The sequence below is a fragment of the Erythrolamprus reginae genome, chromosome 7 (assembly GCF_031021105.1).
Source record: "Erythrolamprus reginae isolate rEryReg1 chromosome 7, rEryReg1.hap1, whole genome shotgun sequence".
In the NCBI taxonomy this organism is placed as follows: domain Eukaryota; kingdom Metazoa; phylum Chordata; class Lepidosauria; order Squamata; family Dipsadidae; genus Erythrolamprus; species Erythrolamprus reginae.
Window position 1 is genome coordinate 86,344,016 of NC_091956.1, and position 21,336 is coordinate 86,365,351.

At 41.7% G+C, this 21,336-nt stretch overlaps 1 protein-coding gene across 9 annotated transcripts in view; it reads left to right on the forward strand.

The window, feature by feature from the left end:
* WDFY3 (WD repeat and FYVE domain containing 3) overlaps positions 1 to 21,336 on the forward strand; it is a 145,197-nt gene that overhangs the window by 31,642 nt on the left and 92,219 nt on the right. For all 9 annotated transcript variants that reach the window (XM_070758084.1, XM_070758085.1, XM_070758086.1 and 6 more), the window contains exons 2-10: positions 4,649 to 4,859; positions 7,247 to 7,370; positions 8,328 to 8,437; positions 8,961 to 9,122; positions 11,172 to 11,364; positions 12,931 to 13,117; positions 17,548 to 17,714; positions 18,702 to 19,169; positions 20,479 to 20,580. In XM_070758084.1, coding sequence (XP_070614185.1) covers positions 4,680 to 4,859; positions 7,247 to 7,370; positions 8,328 to 8,437; positions 8,961 to 9,122; positions 11,172 to 11,364; positions 12,931 to 13,117; positions 17,548 to 17,714; positions 18,702 to 19,169; positions 20,479 to 20,580 — 1,693 coding nt within the window. In that variant the 5' untranslated portion in view covers positions 4,649 to 4,679. The remainder of the gene's footprint in view (positions 1 to 4,648; positions 4,860 to 7,246; positions 7,371 to 8,327; positions 8,438 to 8,960; positions 9,123 to 11,171; positions 11,365 to 12,930; positions 13,118 to 17,547; positions 17,715 to 18,701; positions 19,170 to 20,478; positions 20,581 to 21,336) is intronic.

Sequence of the window (21,336 nt, forward strand, 5' to 3'; positions counted from 1 at the left end):
GAGAGAAAGGGAGATACGTACGGCTCTCGCGGAATTATATTTCAAAATATGTGGCGTTTACGGCTCTCTTAGCCAAAAAGGTTCCTGACCCCTGCCTTAACCACTAACCAAACTCGCTGTCCATGGTTTTGATTTAATTAGTTATTTAGTTTAAACTTAACTCAATACCTCAGTAGCTAATTTAGCGTTTAACTCAAATGGATGTTTCAGTTATTCCAAATAAATGCATAGCTCTAAACTGACATTCATTTTATATCTCTATAATTCCTTAAGGTAGTGTTTCTCAGCTTTGACAATTTTAAGACCTCTGGACTTCAACTCCCTTCTTAAATTTAAATTTCTCCAAGATTCAAGCTAGGGAATTCTGGGAGTTGAATTACAAACAAGTTGCCAAGGTTAAAAAAATACTGTTTTAAATGCTTGGTTTATTTGTATATACAGTACACTGCTCAAAAAAATAAAGGGAACACTTAAACAACACAATCTAACTCCAAGTAAATCAAACTTCTGTGAAATCAAACTGTCCACTTAGGAAGCAACACTGATTGACCATCAATTTCACATATGCTGTTGGGCACACTCAACTTTGTATAGAAGAAAGTATTCAATGAAAATATTTCATTCATTCAGATCTAGGATATGTTGTTTGAGTGTTCTCTTTATTTTTTTTGAGAAGCATATATACGATATGTATACATATTTATACAGATAGTTATAGTGTGTGTATGCATGTAAATATGTGTGTGTGTGTGTGTGTGTATTGCTTTAGACTAGTATAACTTTCTGTTAGTAAAAAATAGCATAGTTTTATTTTAAACCCTGGTTATCTGTGTAATATGGTTGGGTTATGTGGTAGCAAGATAAATTTCTGGATTGCTATAGTAGGGAACATCTGAAAGAAAATCAAATGAAAAAAATAACCTGTTTAATCCACCAAATACTAGGTTTAGAAAATGGAATTACCCATAGTGATATGATAAGCATGACCTATTAGGAATTCACATAGCTTCCAGTCCTGTATTTCAGATTTCTGTCTCTGCAAATTGGAAGGTAAGGAATGCAATTTCCCAGTGATTAAGTAGGCATCACATTATGAAAATAAGCAGTGAAATCATGTACTGTATTAAATTCAATTTTTCCATTGTCACATTCTTGCCTTCTGAATGTTTCCTGAAGCAGTGATTATAATCATAGAGTATGTCCGTGTGCCTTTCCTTCATCAGTCAGCATGACCATAGGCTTTATATGCTGCAGAATTATATCTGCTTAAATATTTAAAATAAATTCCGTATAGCTCTTTATTTTGTGTGTGTGTGTGCGAAATTTATTTTTGTTGATTAAATTTAGCAAATGCTGGCTGGGGAATTCTGGGAGTTGGAAGTCCAAATATCTTCAAGTTGCCAAGATTGGGAAAGACTGGACTATCTGGTTGGCACTTCAATCTCAAACGACCAATGTTGATTATTCATATAGCGTTGTTATTCAAGTTGAATGTAGAGATATAATTTTTAATGGTTATTGTAGCTTTATGTAAATAAACAGTCCTTTGGGGATTAGTTTATACAGTTTGAAAAAAACGTCTTCAGGATGTCTTGTTCGATAGCTAATGTGATTCAAAGTGAAGGTTCTTTTCATTTTATCTCTTGAGTTGACAGTGGGAAGTGTTGTTGTTTAGGTGTCTTCTTTTTTGATAATATACAGATATTATTTTTATTATTATTATTATTATTATTATTAATTAGATTTGTATGCCTCTCCTCTCCGAAGACTCGGGGCAGCTCACAACACAAAACATTACAAATCCAATGATTAAAACAATTTAAAACCCTTAATATAAAAAACAACCATACATCTCATACAAACCAACCGTAAAACGGAAGCAGCCCAGGGGAATAAATTTCCCCATGCCTGACAACAGAGGTAGGTTTTAAGGAGTTTACAAAAGGCGAGGAGGGTGGGGGCAATTCTGATCTCTGGGAGGAGTTGATTTCAGAGGATCGGGGTCACCACAGAGAAGGCTCTTCCCCTGGGTCCCGCCAGACGACATTGTTTAATTGACGGGACCCAGAGAAGGCCAACTCTGTGGGACCTAACTGGTTGCTGGGATTCGTGCAGCAGAAGGCGGTCCCAGAGATATTCTGGTCCGATGCCATGAAGGGCTTTATAGGTCATACCTTTATAGGTCATATTAGCCATTGGTACCGTTTTTCCCAGGCTTTGTAGATTACATCTTTAATGATGCAAGAAGTTTGCTTTAGTTTGGCTAGATAGACTTCTCTCTCTAGATGAAGCAACAACCAAGGAAGCTTCTCAGAAGCACCTCCGTGTGTCTTTCCTGGTGTTTCGGAGCCCGTCAGTGCTGACTTGAAAACAGCTGCTCCTATGGATGTTACTGTAAAGCCAAAAGAAGTCGTAACGGCTTATTTTATTTTGTCATATTTGCAACGTGTTTGTATATGGTTGCTCGTTTTTGCTTTTCGCATGCCAGCTTAAATAACTGAGCAAAGGCTCAGATAATTATCTGTTTGTTTACTTCTAAATAACACCCTTTGGAAGCAACCATCTCCTTTTGTAAGTCCTATATAATAGCTATTGTTAAACTAAAATATAGTGTGTTTTGCTTATTCTCTGCCCCTTTTTGTTTTTCGTAAATGTTTTGAAAACTGCTGAATTAATTATCCCTAAATTATACAACTTTGAGGTTCATAATCAATGTATATTAATGTACTGGGCTGTTTCGATCTGTATAGCAGAGGTGGGTTTCAGCAGGTTCTGACCAGTTCTGGAGAACAGGTAGCGGCAATTTTGAGTAGTTAGGAGAACCGGTAAATACCACCCCGGATTTGCTCCATCCCCATCTATTCTTGGCCTTCGGATCAGGAGGAAATGGAGATTTTGCAGTAACCTTCCCCTGGAGTGGGGAGGAAATGGAGACTTTATAGTATTCTTCCCCTGCCACGCCCACCAAGCCACGCCACGCCTACAGAACTTGAAATAGTAAAAGAAGTGATGGTGATTTGGCCGCAAAAATTTGCCTTTACAATTGAATTAGAACATTGGGGGGGGGGGATGGGGGGATGGGATCAAAACTATAACCTAACAATGGCAGCATCGTACAAAGAAAAGATCTATACGATGTTCTATAGGTGGCCCCGACCTCCGGCAAGAGAAACTGTCTGAATATATCAGCAAAGTGCTGGAAAGGCAATGAAAAGCTGGGGATGTGCTGCCACATGTGGTGGATGTGCTCAGAGTTAAGAAAATATATATTGGAAAAGAGATTCAAAGATGGTTAGAAGAAATCGTAGAAGAAAAAGTAGATTTAAAACCGGAACTGTGCCTGTTAGGAAGAATAAAAGGGAAAATAAACAAAAACAATCAATACCTCATATTTCATATTTCATATAATAACTGCAGCTAGAATCACTTGTGCTCAACACTGGAAAGGAGATAATTTTGGTGACCTTCTAACAAGCAAAGTCAATGGGGAAGCCAGCTTCACACAACAACTGTGACCAGAAAGTTCGTAATATTGGACCAAACCTGACTTTAACAAATGTCTCACTTAGCCACATCAATGTTGGGCTCAGTTGTGGTCGTATGTGGACAGTGGAGACTTGTGTGTAGACCAGGCCCTTGACCCTGAACCTAGAGTATTTCTGTGGCCCAGCCTGCATGAAAGGGAAAGAGGCGTTTTGACCTATGTTTCATTTGTGTTTTGGTGGAACACAACGTGATGCATGTTTGGAGTGTTTGCGTAAGAAAAAAGAGGAAGCTGCCTATATTTTGTGTCCCAGGTTCACAAAAACTACTTGGCAGCCCACACTGGGGGCTTCTTACTCATTGGGCAATCGGTCTGCAAAGGGAAAGAAGCTTCCCCCCAGCAAAGGGGGATAAGCATTTTACACCAGCAAATAGAACAGGAGCAGAGCAGAGAAGAATAGGATTCTTTATTGGCCAAGTGTGATTGGACACACAAGGGATTTGTCTTGGTGCAACAGAAATTTTGGGCCCAATTGTGGTTGGAAGCTGAGGACAACATATATTGGTTGTAGCAGGTTCACATTTCCACTGAAGAGACAGTGTGCCTCAGAGGGCTGAATTAAATGCCACCAATGTTTTATACAAGTATAGTGGACCCTCTACTTACGAACTTCATTCGTTCCCTGACCAGGTTCTTAGGTAGAAAAGTTTATAAGAAGAAGCCATTTTTCCCATAGGAATCAATGTAAAAGCAAATAATGCATGCGATTGGGGGAACCACAGGGAGGGTGGAGGCCCTGTTTCCTCCCAGGAGATTCCTAGAGAAGCCCCACGGAGGCTTCTCCCCACCTTTTCTGGCCCTGTTTCCTCCCAGGAGATTCCTAGAGAGGCCCCACAGAGGCTTCTCCCTGCCTTTCCTGGCCCTGTTTCCTCCCAGGAGATTCCTAGAGAGGCCGTGGAAAAACAAGGGACCACCTTTGGTGGGAAGGTAACAGCGTTTAGTAATGCCGGCCACATGACCACGGAGACATCTTTGGACAGCGCTGGCTTGAAAACGGAGATGAGCATCGCCCCCTAGAGTCAGGAACAACTGCATAAAAGGAAAGTGTTTTGCATTCGTGTGTCTTAACATTCTTGGTGATTTCTTCTTGTTCTTCCCGAACAGGACCCAAGGGATCTTTCAGAAAGAAGCCAAGATGAATATGGTAAAAAGGATCATGGGTCGACCTCGGCAAGAGGAGTGCAGCCCTCAAGACAACGCGTTGGGATTAATGCACCTGCGCCGGCTCTTTACGGAACTGTGCCACCCCCCTCGGCACATGACGCAGAAGGAGCAGGAGGAAAAGCTGTACATGATGCTGCCAGTGTTTAACAGGGTAAGGGAGGCTTTCTGGACCCGGTGATGGAAACACTGCACATTCTCTTAAGGCAGGGGGTCTCCACCTTTCGAATGCTGACACCCCTTAATACAGTTCCTCGTGTTGTGGTGACCCCCAACCATAAGTCGTTCGACCCCCAGATAAAATATTACAATTAATGGCGAGCTATCAGTATCTAAAGTCTGCCTAAATTGTATAAGCAGTGTAACAAAATTTAATGTGACTTTCCCCATTTTGTCTGTGCAACGCATCCTTGCTTCTACGGCATCCTCCTATTAGTCCACACAATGGTTTCTGGCCTTTAAGTATCTTCCAGTTCTGTGACTTTCTGAGTCTTCCCCTCTCCTACGTCCATTCTTCCTACAGGTTTTTCTTTTGCGATGAGTAGGGTCACTTCACTCTTTCCGCATTGCCAAATAACACGAACGTACATCTTGTATAATGCTTACTTTACTACACGCCCACACTGTCCCCCCAAAGTCAAACACAACCCTGATGCAGCCCTCAATGAAATAATAATAATAACAACAACATTATTATTATTATTAATAATAATAATGAGATGATGATGATTATTATTATTATTTTATTGGATTTATATGCCACCCCTCTCCCAGGACTCCTCAGGGCAGCTTACAGCATATAAAAAGAACAATACAAAATATCTGAAATCCAATAGTATTATGATGAAATAATATATGAAATTGAGTTTGAGGCCCTTGCTGTGGAGGATCCTTGGTCCTTTTGAGGGGAACACCGTAGAGCATTTGCTAAAGTGCTTTTCTTTCTTTCTTTTTGAATAAAGAGCTACTGAAAAAAAATCTGAATAGTAAACCTTCCTTTGGCTCATCATGTGTTGTGTTTCCAACCCTGCTTTAGTTGTTCAGCCCTTGATACTTCATGAGGCATTTGAAGGTTTTGGAAGGCAGGCAGGACTCCCATATGGAACGAGGGTACTAAAACGGTTCTTAAATAAATAAATCAGTAAATAAATAACTGAAACATGCATAAATATTGGCTTGAACTATATATGCTACATTCGCATTGCAGCAGTAATAGTGAGAGAGAGAAGAGCTTTTTAATTGAAGAAAAGAGGAGATCAATTTGAGGAAACACTGAAAACAAATGGGCTCCCTTGCCTTTTTGTACACAAGTTCAAAGAAGATTTCAAAGCCTGGCTCTTCATCCCCCCCCCCCCCTTAGTCTACCTTTTAATCAACATAGGTGGTCACCTCTGTCATTGGGACTTTTGAGTCAAAGAAAAGGAACTGGAAAAATTACAACCTGGCCATTGAAACCACGTTATTATTGATGAAACGTGTAACAGTGATATCTCAGTGGTATTTGCCGGATCCCCAAACTACTCAAAATTTCAGCTACTGGTTCTCCAGAACCTGTTGGATTTCACCCTTGGAATTAATATTAGTGGTACACTTTTTCTCAAAAATAGGGCTCTAAGGATTGGGAGTAATCATATAAAATATGACTAAGGTCACCTTTGCTGAGGAATGTAGGAAAAAGAAAAAAAAATAAGAAAGCCCTAATTGTTGCAGAGAAATAATAGCAAAAACATTGCCAAAAATTTCTTCTCTCTGTTTACTTATAGTTCTCAGATTTCTCCCCTTTTACGTAAAACAATATTTAGAAGTGGCTTAAAGGAAAGCTTTTATACATGTGGCTATTTTTCATTTGGTCATTATTTATTTAATAATTCATTCAAATTTGAAGGCCATCAACTGTCTTACAACCCTGGGGATCTTAACATTAAAGAGGAGGGGGGAAACAGAGAAAAAGTGGCCAGAAAACAATGACCGGAAGAGGTTATGGTCTATAACAAGGGTCTCCAACCTTGGCAACTTTAAGACTTGTGGACTTCAATTCCCAGACTTTTGGGAGTTGAAGTCCACAAGTCTTAAACTTGCCAAGGTTGGAGGCCCTGATCTATAATACAGAACAAAGCTCTAATTTTGTGTATTGAAGTTTAAGGATTATATATGTGACTATATTGGAATATAGCAAAAGGATCTTTCATTAGCAATAGTGTAGAGATTGATATATCACTTCATAGAGTTTTACAGCTCTCTAAGCAGTTTACAGGGTCAGCACACTGCCCCCAACAATCTGAGTCCTCATTTTACTGACCTGAGGAGGGCAGAAGGCTGAGTCAACCTTGTATCAGCCAGGATCGAACTCCTGGCGGTCAGCAGAGTCAGCCTGCAATACTGCACTCTAACCACTGCACCGCCACAATTTCATTGATCAGAATTTTTCAGTAATAATGCTAAAGCCATGTTGTTAAACTGCACCTTTTGCTACTTGTGTCACGTTAACTTGAACTCTGATTTACGCGCTTAGTTTCTTAGCCATTGTCCATCTCTTTGCAGGTGTTTGGAAATGCTCCTCCGAGTACAATGATAGAAAAGTTCTCAGATCTTCTTCAGTTCACAACACAAGTGTCACGACTAATGGTGACTGAAATTCGTCGGAGAGCTTCGAATAAGTCCACAGGTAAATGCTTCGGTCTCCACCGTATTATTCATTTTCTGCAGATATGAGCCTAAATAGCCCGGGAGGGGGGGGCGCAAAGTAAGCACAGTGAGAACTGGTTAAGAGTTCTGAGAAAGTCCACCTCTATAGTCTTGGCCAGCAAGCTTATTTTTTTTTATTGCTATCAAGAAAAATGTGTGGGGATGACCAAATAAACAAACCTGCTTTTTCCATTGAAAAACTTTAACCTGGGTGGGGAACTGTAGGAAAGTTACTATCAGTTGGACTACAGTTGTACCCAGATGGCTCCGTTAATAAATTGGGGCTTGGAAGAAGGCCAAGGTTTGGACTCCGCCTTATTTCTCAGATGTTTCCTGGGATGCTGACATGTGGTTCATGAACCAGTTGCCAAGCATCTGGACTTTGATCACATGGTCGTGGGGATGCTGCAAAGATTGTAACTGTGAAAAATGGTCCTTAGTCCATTGCAACTTTGAAAGGTCACTAAATGAATTGTTGTATGTCGAGGACTTCCTGCACTATTGCTCCTTCCTAAACAACCACAGTTGAAAGCAGCAACTCCATCACAAGCCACACAATAATTACGTGACACATCACCTGACTGCCAGTTGCGACTTTATTGCTGGCTTCTCCTTCGATTCTTGATTCTCTTTCGCTAGTTGTGTGCGGTGCAAGTGATGATCACACTGCAATGGTTGTGGTTGTGACGTGCCCACCTCTTGATCAAGTAACCATGGAGATGCTGTGACCCAACCATCAGTGTGAGGATTGATCACAAAGTTACTTTTTCGGCACTGTCACAGCCTGGGTTGCTAAACAGGGCAGTCATTAAGTGAGAACTGCCACGAGTACATTGGACACGAATGTGAGGGATCTTGACACATTAAAATAAGTGGAGTTGGAGGGGTTGTGTGTGGGGGGGTTGATTTTTTCTCCTTTTTCTCCTCTGCCGTTTAGAAGCTGCCAGTCGTGCCATCGTTCAGTTCCTAGAAATCAATCAGAGCGAAGAAGCCAGCAGAGGTTGGATGTTGCTCACTACAATTAACCTGTTGGCTTCATCCGGACAGGTGAGTCCTCAAGGAACAGCAGGCGGCATCTGGCAAGAAATTGTTAAAAGTGCCCTGCTTCTTCACTCATGAATGCCTCACCTTCATATTGTAAACTTACCAGTACTTCCTCATTTGGATGGACATAGATATGGATTGGAGGCTTGGGTGATTCAAATAAATCTATCTATCTATCTATCTATCTATCTATCTATCTATCTATCTATCTATCTATCTATCTATCTATCTATTATCTATCTATTATCTATCTATTTATCTATCTATCTATTTATTATTTATCTATCTATTTATCTATCTATCTATTTATCTGTCTGTCTATCTATTATCTATCTATTTATCTATCTATTTATCTATCTATCTATCTATTATCTATCTATTATCTATCTATCTATTATCTATCTATTTATCTATCTATCTATCTATTATCTATCTATCTATCTATTTGTCTGTCTGTCTGTCTGTCTGTCTATCTATCTATCTATTATCTTAGACTTAAAAAGTCTTTTTTGTTGTTTCTCCCCAGAAAACCGTGGACTGCATGACAACTATGTCAGTGCCTTCCACACTTGTGAAATGTCTCTATCTGTTTTTTGACCTTCCACATGTGCCTGAGGTGGCCGGAGGAGCCCAGAACGAATTGCCTCTAGCGGAGCGAAGGGGGCTGTTGCAGAAAGTGTTTGTGCAGGTGAGTGCACGGCAGCGATAGTACATTTGAAATGAAATTTCTTTATCAAGAGATTGGGCTGCAGCAGTGCTTCCCAACCTTGGCAACTTGAAGATATTTGGACTTCAACTCCCAGAATTCCCCAGCCAGGTCTCTGACTGGAGCAGGTTGAGCGTGAGTTAGATATTGAGTAGAGTAGTGATAGTGATACCGAGAACTCTGGATTGGTTTAGTATCTACTAGAAGCCTGAATTGGTTTAGTATCTACTTGTAACCTGGATTGGTTGAATATCTACTTGTAAGTCAGCTGAATTTAGCTAATGTAAAGTTCCTGAATATAATAGACTGGAGCAGAAGATATTTTGCACTGAAGAATAAAACTATTGTTTTCTACAAACGTGTCTTCAATATTTTTCTGGTTCATTAATTGCCACAATATATTCTGGTATCTTATCTAGTCCTCCTGCGTGTGTTTGTGTGTGTTTGTTTGTGTGTGTTTGAGTGTGTTAAATCTTCTCATGACCCCTAAGAATAGTTCATATCTTCTTCCGTTTCAGAAGCCTAAGAGTTAAAGATTCTTAATAGTATGTGTGTAGGTACACACATTCTCTCTCTCTCTCTCTCTCTCACACACACACACACACACACACACAAGCAAACTGGTTACTGAGAATAGAAACCACCCTAAGTGTACAGTGGCATAGGAGTGCTGTTTTTATGATATAGTTAAGCTAAAGGCGGCTACATAAATTTGTTTAATAACTTAAGTCCCTCCAAGGACCTTTTCACGGTTGCCTATTTTGTTTGCAGTTTTATTTATTAAATTAATAAATATCTCAATCTTGTTAACCTGAACAGCATAAAAACAAGGAGAAATATTTTAAAGCATTTAAAAAACAACATGTTTAAATGAGTGGGTAAATTAGGAACCAGAAGATGAATGGGCTGGGAATGAAGTTTTCTTTACATAGTAATAAATACTTATAAATAGTCATCAGTAAAGAAAACCTGTTAAGTGAATTGGGTATGAAAAGCAAGACTAGGAGGGCCATGATAACAGCGTCCCCATATTTGAAGGGCTGCCACAGAGGAGAGAGAGGGGCCAGCCTATTTTCAAAAACACCCGAGGGCAGAAAAAGCAGTGTGGTTCGTTTGGGATGGGAACGGCTGATTTTTAAGGATATTTGGGTTTTTAGATTAGCTAGTTAGAAACATATAAACATAGAAGATTGACGGCAGAAAAAGACCTCCTGGTCCATCTAGTCTGCCCTTCTACTATTTCCTGTATTTTATCTTAGGATGGATCTATGTTTATCCCAGGCAGGTTTAAATTCAGTTCCTGTGGATTTACCAACCACGTCTGCTGGAAGTTTTTAAATTTTATTGGATTCAGGACACTTTGTATTGTTGTTTTATATGTTGTATGCTGCCCCGAGTCAGATAGATAGATAGATAGATAGATAGATAGATAGATAGATAGGGAGGGAGAGAGGGAGAGAGAAGCTAGAACTAAGGAGAAATTTCCTGACAGTTAAGAACAATTAATCAGTGGAACAACTTGCCTCCAGAAGATGTGGATGCTCTTTTAAGAAGAGACTAGACAACCACTTGTCTGAAAATGGTATAGGGTTGAGATGTCAAACGTGATTTCATTGAGGGTCACAGCAGGATTGTGTTTGACCTTGGGAGCCAGAGAGGGCCGGGCCAGCTCCACATCACTTGTGTCGGGAGTGCCTGTGGTGGCCTGGGCTCTGGAGCTCCGTTTTCAGCCACGACAGCCTTCTGCAGCCCTCTGCCGGTCAAAGTGGAGTTTGGGAGGGTCATGTGCAGCCTTTGCGAGCCATGTTTCCTTTGGCAGAGGCACCGCGGGACCATCCTTTGCTGCTCCCAGGTAGCCCTGCGGTCCGGATCCGGCCCCCAAGCTTTGAGTTTGACACCCCTAGTAAAGGGTCTCCTGCTTAAGCAAAGGGTTAGAGTAGAAGACCTTCAAGGTCCCTTCCAGCTCTCTCGTTCTGTTATTTGTGTTGGGTTTGGCCTTTTCCAAATGGGCTTTGTTGCCTTCTCTTCCAGATCTTAGTGAAGCTGTGCAGCTTTGTGTCCCCAGCGGAAGAGCTGGCCCAGAAGGATGACCTCCAGCTCCTTTTCAGCGCAATAACCTCGTGGTGCCCTCCCTACAACCTGCCTTGGAGGAAGAGCGCAGGGGAGGTCCTGATGACTATATCACGCCACGGCCTTAGTGTCAACGTAGTGAAGTACATTCACGGTGGGTGACTTTTTTTATATATACAACTAAGGAAATTAGGTGGGATGAATAGATACAGGTGGAATTCCCTTTGTCTTGAACCTGTGCAGCGGGAGGAAAATAGTTCTGTTTCGTAGGTAACATGTGTGAATGATTCCTTCTCCTTCTCCCTCCTCCCTTCCTCTTCCTCTCCCCTCCTTCTTCCTCCTTCCCATTATTATTATTGTTGTTGTTGTTGTTGGTCGTTAAGCTGAGAACTCCCCGTGTGTATTTTCTGAGCGCCTCAGCATATACTTGTGCAAGGCCAGGACACATTTCACATTAGGGTTAAGTTTGACCGTGGTGGGCTGGGGTGAGTGTGGCTCGACGCCACGCATATAGGGGCGTGCTTGTGGCCCCAGTGAAAATGGGCTCCTGAACTCTATTTTTGGCTGCGATGGCCTCCTTCAACCCTCTGTCGGTGAAAACAGACTCCGGGAGGGCTGCGGACAGGTCCGTTTCACTGGCAGAGGCACCGTGGGCAGGTCCTTTGCTGTTTCCAGGGTGGCCCCCAATGGCCGGATCTAAGCGCCCCACGGGCAACATTTGGCCTGAGGGCCTTGAGTTTCACACACCTGTGCGAGGCCTACAGGGCATATGGCATTGACTACAGTGGCCTTGAGAGCAGCCCATGCATAGTAGGCCCAGTTCCCTTAATTTTCCCACTCGGGGGAATACATGAAAACAGCGAGCATGATGGAGCATGTTAATGACAAGTGGTGCCACTCCCTCCAGGCTCTTAGTAATGGACGTCTCCTTCAGAAACGCTTCTCCCGCAGCCTGGATGGCTTTTAGGTGAAGTGGTAACCACACTCTTTCTCAACACTCGGGAGGGAGTGTGTTATGCTGCAGGTTTTGGAAATGGGGCAAGTCCTGGACTGTGCTTTCCGGAGCATTGCTCTCCCTCCTGCGTCTCCCCACGTGTCTCTTGCCTCTCCCCAAAGATTCCTTGGGGTGGATCCATCAGTCATCTTAATTGTTTAATGGGGGCCACACCAGCCATAATTCCCCCTGCTTTATATCTGGTACTGACCATGCTATTATTACCTCCTGATAAAAAATGACCCTCCTTATAGTCCATCTGCCACCTGGACCTTCAGTCTCCTGAGCCGTTGACAGGTGATTTAGCAGAAGTCTCCAGAGCTCCAAGAAGCCACAGACAGGGACATGCGTTGAAGTGAGGCGGCAACTTTTATCATGCTTGCTTTGCTTCCAGAGAATATGTGTCATGGTTTCATATTTATTTATGTGTTTGTTTGTTTGATTGATTGATTGATTTTTATGCCGCCCTTCTCCTTAGACTCAGGGCGGCTTACAACATGTTAGCAGTAGCCCTTTTTAACAGAGCCAGCCTATGGCCCCCACCATCCGGGTCCTCATATACAGTATATATTATATATGTGAGTGCCTACAGTTTGAGGGGCCTTTGTTTTTGCAGTTGTTCCATCCCAAAGGTTTCACATTTTCCTTTCTGAAAATCTGTCTTACTCTAAGGGTCGCCCAGAAAGTAATGCACCACATTTTCTCCCTCCCACCCATTCTTTCCAGAAAAGGAATGCCTCTCCACCTGTGTCCAGAACATGCAGCAGTCCGACGACCTTTCTCCCTTGGAAATAGTTGAGATGTTTGCTGGTCTCTCCTGCTTCCTCAAAGACTCCAGCGACGTCTCTCAAACGCTGCTAGATGATTTCAGGATATGGCAAGGATATAATTTCCTTTTTGATCTTTTACTCAGGTAGGCAGGTCATGCTTGTAAGTATAACTCCTTGTTCAAAGGAGGCACCTTACCGATGTATAAATATTGTAAATAAAATATTATTGTGAATGTGCAGCTGGAAGATTTATGAGGCTGTATTAAAGTAGTACTATCCTGCAGTGTCTGTTTAAGCTTTCTTGTCTTAATTCGAATAGAATAGAATTTTATTGGCCAAGTGTGATTGGACACACAAGGAATTTGTCTTGGTGCAGATGCTCTCAGCGTACATAAAAGAAAAAGAGACATTTGTCAAGAATCATGTGGTACAACACTTCATGATTGTCACAGGGGTCAAATAAGCAATGAAGAAACAATCAATATTAATAAAAATCTTAGGATACAAGCAACAAGTGACAGTCATACAGTCCTAAGTGGGAGGAAAAGGATGATAGGAATGATGAGAAAAACTAGTAGAATAGAAGTGCAGATTTAGTAGAAAGTCTGACAGTGTTGAGGGAATTAGAATTAGAAATATCTAATAGTTTTATCATCAAATTGTTTTCATGCAGAGTAATTTTAATGGCAAACATCTGTAGCTTGGGTGTTGGATGAGAATGGAGGTTTGTTCCCCAACATTTCATTACTAGGCCTGGTAACATCTTCAGTGCAGTTTGGGGGATGTCAGTGTCCCCTGAAGATACTATCTCGTCTGGCAACGAGACATTTGGAAACCAACACAAGCCTGGAGATTGAGCCTCCACTTCCATTGTCTATGGAGGCTGTCAGTCATCCAGGTCATGGTTGCCCCAAAGGTGCTTTTTCAAGAGGCAAACGGACTTTCTGGTTTTCCCTTTCAGGCTGTTTCACTTCTCTGGGCTGAAAAAAAACTTCTAGGATGGGAAGCGAAACATCCTCAAGCCAGAAAGTCTATTTGCCTTTGAGACTCCACTTTCATTCCTTCTTTCTTATAAATCAGTGGTTCTCAACCCTTCTAATGCTGGGGGCGCTTAATACAGTTCCTCATGTTGTGATGACCCCCAACCATAAGTCTAGCAGCAATTCTCCCGACGGAGCTTGAAGCTGATTGGCCAGAAGGTCAGGGGGACGCCCCCTTTGTAACGCCTGATTGGCCGGATTGTAAAAATATGTTCCAAGGCGCCAGAATAGAAGCTTTAGTTCCAAACACCATGGGAAATTTGTGTTTTCCCATGAAGGTCTTAGGTGACCCCCAAAGGTGTCCCGATCCCCAGGTTGAGAACCACTATTATAAATAATACTGGAAATGGTGTCTTACTATCAGATCTAAGACTTGGATTGATAAGGGATGTTTACATTCATCTTTCAAACGCATTAATAAATGAAATTCATTGTCATTTACCTCTTTCCTTATGAGAAAGAGTCTGGGCTTTTTCTTTATGCTAAACCTTTTCTACTTTAAGTCTTTATTTTGACATGAGTAGACTAGACGGGTCATCCTCAGGCATCTCAGGAAGAAAAGTCTCCAGCAATAGAATTATGAAAGGATTCGTGCACATTGTCTTGGACTTTCCAATCAAACTTAATTGTCCTTCGGGTACTTTGGAATTTAGAAAGTCTAATTTGAAAGCTTAATCTGAAATAAAACATTGATAATAATTCCTAAAGTAATGTAGAATTTTTTGACTGGTGAATCAATTTCGGATCCCTTCTTTGGTAAGAACAGAAACTAGTATAATTATTATACAGTGGCACCTCTGCCTAAGAACGCCTCTACTTATGAACTTATCTAGATAAGAACTGGGTGGTCAAGATTTTTTTGCTTCTTCTCAAGAACCATTTTCCACTTATAAACCCGAGCCTCCAAAACTGTAACCACAAAAGGCGGGGAGAAGCCTCCGTGGGGCCTCTCTAGGAATCTCCTGGGAGGAAACAGGGCCGGAAAGGCAGGGAGAAACCTCTGTGGGGCCTCTCTAGGAATCTCCTGGGAGGAAACAGGGCTGGAAAAGGCAGGGAGAAGCCTCCGTGGGGCCTCTCTAGGAATCTCCTGGGAGGAAACAGGGCCGGAAAGGCAGGGAGAAGCCTCTGTGGGGCCTCTCTAGGAATTTCCTGGGAGGAAACGGCTGGAAAAGGCGGGGAGAAGCCTCCGTGGGGCCTCTCTAGGAATCTCCTGGGAGGAAACAGGGCCTCCAGCCTCCCCGTGGTTTCCCCAATCGCACAGATTATTTGCTTTTACATTGATTCCTATGGGAAAAATGGCTTCTTCTTACAAACTTTTCTACTTAAGAATCTGGTCACGGAACGAATTAAGTTCGTAAGTAGAGGGACCACTATACTAGTTACTAGTTAAATCATCATGTTTTTAAGTATTTACCTTATCATTCTAAGAGTTCTTAAATTCTGCAATATGGTGTGGCCCTAACATGATAAATAATTTGTGCAACCACTCCCCAAATAATAAATGAATCAAATTGTTTTAATATGATTATGGTTGAAGAAAATATATCACCTTCATTTAAAGCGTGTGAAATTTCACCTATTTTCGGATTTTTCTGCTTCTCCGCGAGATTTCACTTGCGACGCATGCACAAAAGCCAAATCTCAAGCCGACACATGTGCACACCCACGCCGGGTGCCCGCGCTGGTCTCAGAAAGCACACCGGTAGCGCTGGAGACAAGCAGCCCTTCACTGAAAGACAGGGTCTTATTTTCGGGGAAACACGGTAGAATTGAACTCACAGCTTCCTTATGAAATGAGAGTTCCACCTCTGGGCCAGCGCACCACTCCGGTTGAAGAGAAATGCATAATGATCAATATTTCTATTCTATAAATCCAGAGAAGGAGGGCCACAGCTGCTCATTGTGGCTTTGTATTTTTTGTATTGTATTTTTTCATTTTATTTTTTAAAAATTGGGTTTGTTCACTCTTTATGTTGTTGTGAGCTGCCCCGAGTCCTCGGAGAGGGGAGGCATACAAATCTAATAAATAATAATAATAATAATAATAATAATAATAATAATAATAATAATAATATTTGTGCAGTTGTAATGGGAGCATTGCCACAATGCACTCACTGGTTTATGGCAGTCTTAGGCCGGTGTGGCTGCAAATTTTAGTCCTCCAGCTTCTCAGCCCCTTTTCCTGGAATGGGCTTGTTCAGCCCTAGACTCTCCGTCATGACTCAGTAGATCCTGTAGATCCTGTATTGCGGTCAAGAAGGAAACGGACATCAAGCCATTTACTTATTACTGCAGCATACACCAAGCCTCCCTATACTGTATAGCAGGGGGTCAGGATTTGGCCATTTTTGTCCTGCCTTTGTGGACATTCTCTTCAAGGTCAAAGAAAACACTGGGGAATTTATTTTTACAACAGTTTTAGGTAGTTTATGAAGATCCCTGATATTCCAGTTTCGTAACAGCCTGTGTCATATCTGAAATCCTCTTTTTTTCCTTTTTATTTATTTATTTTATTTATTTATTCAATTTTTTTTATGCCGCCCTTCTCCTTAGACTCACTAGACTCAGGGCAGCTTACAACATGTTAACTTAATATGTATATATTCCCCTGAGCAATTTGGGGTCTTCTTTTTTAAAAAAAGAGGTGTAGCTCTTTCCTTGTATTACAACACTGCCATCTAACAAGATGAGATAATTTTATGGTGTGGATAGTAACTCCACTCCCCCATACTGACACAGTACATTAATGAATTTAATTTGTATATTCTTGTGAATCAATTCCCTTTTTTGTCCAAAGAAGTTTCCCTCAATCTCTGATGGTGATACAGGGGCAGTTTCCATTGCAAATGCTTGTGAAATAAATATGGATATTTGCTACGCGCATGAAATGTGAAGTGTTTTGAATAGGAAGTTATGTTTAATTTAAAAGGACAGAGACGGAAAGGAAGAGAAATTACGGAAAGGCAGCGGGTATTACGGAATATGTAGCCCATCTTATCTCTTTTACGCCCCTATTCACTCAATTAACATTTTGCGTAGAAAATTTAGAAGAATGTGTAGACCTAGCCATAGTTTCTGAGACAGATCTATGGTGTGGATCAGGGGGAATATGCTCCTGGTTCGCTCAGGCCTATCGGTCGTTGGAGAGCCGGTCGCGAAGGAAGCACCGGACTCCGCCCACCCACCGCCACTTGGGTACTTTTATCTGCACATGCACAGAACTCTTTGCGCATATGCAGACAAGAACTCAAATGGTGGCGTCCAGGTGGAGCCTCATGCTCCCTTCACAGCCAGTTTTCCGACGACCGCTAGGCACGAGCGAACCGTGACCATTCCACCTGGTGTACCTGCTTAAAATGCCCTTAGGGTTTCTCCTGCTATAATGAGCCCTGCACTTTTAACTTTGGACCGATGCCAAATAAAATTGTGTTTGGAATCAGCTGGTGTATTAATTCATTGCAACATTGCAAATTTCAGTTCAGAGAAAGCCGTGTGGTTTTTGTGTGTCGTAAACGTGTGTGTTTTTCCTGAAGGTTAGAACAAGCAAAAGAGGCCGAGTCCAAGGACGCTTTGAAGGACTTAGTTAACCTGATAACCTCATTAGCAACCTATGGTGTGAATGAATTAAAGCCAGCCGGCGTCACCACCGGGGCCCCTTTCTTGCTGCCGGGATTTGCAGTCCCACAACCTGCAGGCAAAGGTAACTACTATTCCTTTACACCTCTTGTACATGCATAATAACATGGGCATCGTATTGTTCTGGGTTTTATAGGGGTTCCATTTTAGAAAAAAATCGGTTCCGAGATTCTTAATCATGGGCTTAAATAGATCCCAGAATACTTTATGTTTTATTCATGTACAGAAGCATTGCACACAAAGCAAGGGCCGGTTCCGAACCCATGGCAAAAGGAAGTGAAACCCACCACTATCCCCAACCCTCAGCAAAACCCCTTTGCACCCTTGTCAGATTCCTGTCCTGCCTGCTTTGGAGAACGCTAATAGTTTGTGTGTGTGTGTCCTCTCTTTCTTTCTTTCTTTCTCTCTCTCTCTCTCTCTCACACACACACACTTGTGCAAAAAAGGGCCACAAGAATGACCAAGGGAATGGAGCCCCTCCCTCCTGAAACCAGGTTGCAAGGCCTTGGTCTCTTCAGCCTTGAAAGACGGCGTTGAAGGGGGGACTTGATCGAAGTGTATAAAATCCTGCATGGGATAGAAAAGGTGGATGGAGAAAAAATATTTTCTCTATCCCACAATACTAGGACGAGGGGGCCCTCCCTAAATCTCATAGGTGAGAAAGTGAGGACAAATCAAGGGAAATATTTCTTCACCCAGTGGGTCCTTGGTTGGTGGGACTCCCTTCCAGAAGAGGTCATGACAGTGTCAGCCTGGAGAGCTTCAAAGCAGGATTAGACAGATTCATAGATGCCAAGTGTATCAGTGGTTATTGAAACGGATGTCCATGTGCCGCCTCTATGTTGGTTGAGGCAGGCAGGATTCCCCTGGGTCCCATTTGTTGGGGGTCAATGGAAAGGGAGGGTCTTGCCTTCTCTTTCTGCTCAAGATCCCCATGGACAATTGGGGGGCCACTGGGTGACACAAAATGCTGGACTCGATGGGCTTTGGCCTGATTCAGCAGGGCTCTTCTTAGGTTCTTACGTTCCTATGTTCATTTTCTCTCTTGTAGGTCACAACGTGAAGAATATCCAGGCCTTCTCGGTCCTACAGAATGCTTTTCTTAAAGCAAAAACCAGCTACCTTGCACAAATTATTCTTGATGCCATTTTGAATATATACATTGCAGATAACGCCAACTATTTCATCCTGGAATCCCAGCACACTTTGTCTCAATTTGCAGAGAAAATCTCCAAGCTTCCGGAAGTGCAGACAAAATACTTTGAGATGCTTGAATTCGTCGTCTTTAGCTTGAACTACATACCTTGCAAAGAACTGATCAGCGTTAGCATCCTCCTAAAATCCAGCACCTCCTATTCGTGCAGCATTATTGCCACAAAGACTCTGCTTAAGTTCACGCGGCACGACTACATCTTTAAGGACGTTTTCAGGGAGGTGGGACTTCTGGAAGTGATGGTGAACCTCCTGCACAAGTACGCTGCTCTGTTGAAAGACCCCACACAAGCCCTGAGTGACCAAGGTAGGCCCCACCCCCCACTTTCCTCCCCTTTCTTCAAAATCTACTTTCAGTTGGATATTTTTTTAAAAAAAACCTTGCTTTCGATTATTATTATTTTTTTGTGTTAACTGGAGATTATAAATACAGTGGTCCCTCTACTTAAGAACTTAATTCATTTCGTGACCAGGTTCTTAAGTAGAAAAGTTTGTAAGAAGAAACAATTTTTCCCATAGGAATCAATGTAAGAGCAAATAATGTGTGTGATTGGGGAAACCACAGGGAGGGTGGAGGCCCTGTTTCCTCCCAGGAGATTCCTAGAGAGGCCCCACGGAGGCTTCTCCCTGCCTTTTCTGGTTACAATTTTGGAGGTTCAGGTTTGTAAGTGGAAAATGGTTCTTGTGAAGAGACAAAGAAATCTTGAACACCCGGTTCATATCTAGAAAAGTTCATGCTTGGGATAAACATAGGTCCATCGTAAGATATAGGAGCCAGCCGTGTGCAGCAGCTGCCCAAAAAGCCAACACAGTTCCAGGCTGCATCAACAGAGGGACAGAATCAATATCACATGAAGTGTTAATACCACTTTATAAGGCCTTGGTGAGGCCACACGTGGAATACTGTGCTCAATTTGGTCGCCACGATGCAAGAAGGATGTTGAGACTATAGAAAAAGTGCAGAGAAGAGCGACAAAGGTGATTTGGGGACTGGAGGCTAAAACACATGAAGAACGGTTGCAGGAACTGGGCCTGGCTAGTTGAATGAGAAGAAGGACCGGTGGGACATGATATCAGTCTTCCATTATCTCAGGGGTTGCCACAAAGAAGAGGGAGTCAGGCTATTCTCCAAAGCAGCTGAGGGTGGAACAAGAAGCAGTGGGTGGAAACTAAACAAGGAGAGAAGCGACTTAGCACTAAGGAGAAAATTTCCTGACAGTCAGAATAGTTAATCAGTGGAACAGCCTGCCTCCAGAAGTTGTGAATGCCCCAATACTGGGAGTTTTTTAAGCAGATGTTGGATAACCATCTGAAGTACTGTAGGGTTTTCTGCCTAAGCAGGGGGTTGGACTAGAAGACCTCCAAGGTCCCTTCAAACTCTGTTTTTGTTGTTGTTGTTATTGCTCAAAAGCTGAGTGCTACACAAACGCTCATTTTCATAGCAATTTTACCTAAGGTATCGTACATACGGTAGTAGCAATGTTCAGAGTTAATCAGCATAATAAAACCAAAGAAATGCATGTGGACATGTGAGTGGCAGAATGAAATGGATGGGTGTTTTGGAGGGGAAAAAAGGCATATTCTTCCACTAGAGCTTCTTAACATTGTTTCTGTAGGAGAGTCCAAGAACAACAGTTCACTTGAAGACCAAAAACAACTTGCGTTGCTGGTTATGGAGACCTTGACAGTGCTGCTCCAAGGATCAAACACAAATGCAGGTATTTGACCAATGGTTGGTTGAAAGGAATGAGCAGTAACTGGTAGGTGAGGACGTTTGTTCTCAAATGTATTTAACTTTATCCTGGCCTCCATGTCTAGGTAGCTTTTTGAAGTGTGAAACCAATTGTTTGAAGGAAAAAAGTATATTAGTATCAGAATTCTTATTTCATTCGGTATTTTTAGTATTTATTTTTATTTAGGACATAGACTAGCATAAAACTAATAATATATTAATTTTATGCTGGTCCATGATTGAAATAAAATAAATAATAACTACATTTGGTCAAAGTCAGGTGATCATTTTCCTTTGCAATTGCAAAAGGTAGATCATTTTTAACAACGTTATATTAAAGCATTTCAAAATACATTCACCTTTTAAAAAGCAAAGTAGAATATAGTGTAATATGGTGTAATATGCAATATCAGGGGTTTTCAGTTCAATATTATAGAATGTGAAGGATGTATGCTTTTGTTTTATTTTTATAGGGTTTTTTAATGTATGATGTACACTGAAGATGGCATTTAATTTCATTGTACGGGGTGCAGTGACAAAGTAAAGTAGAGTAAAATGGAAATTAATTTGGACTTACCATAATCCTTTCCTCCCATTTTTGAGATAAACAAACGAAACTTTATGTATCTGATTACGGTATCTTGTAAAACGATTATGAAGTTCTAAAACAGTTTAAAAGACATTGAAACAATGACAAATTCAGTTTGATTAGGAATTATTAATCAACATTATTTGAGTTTGA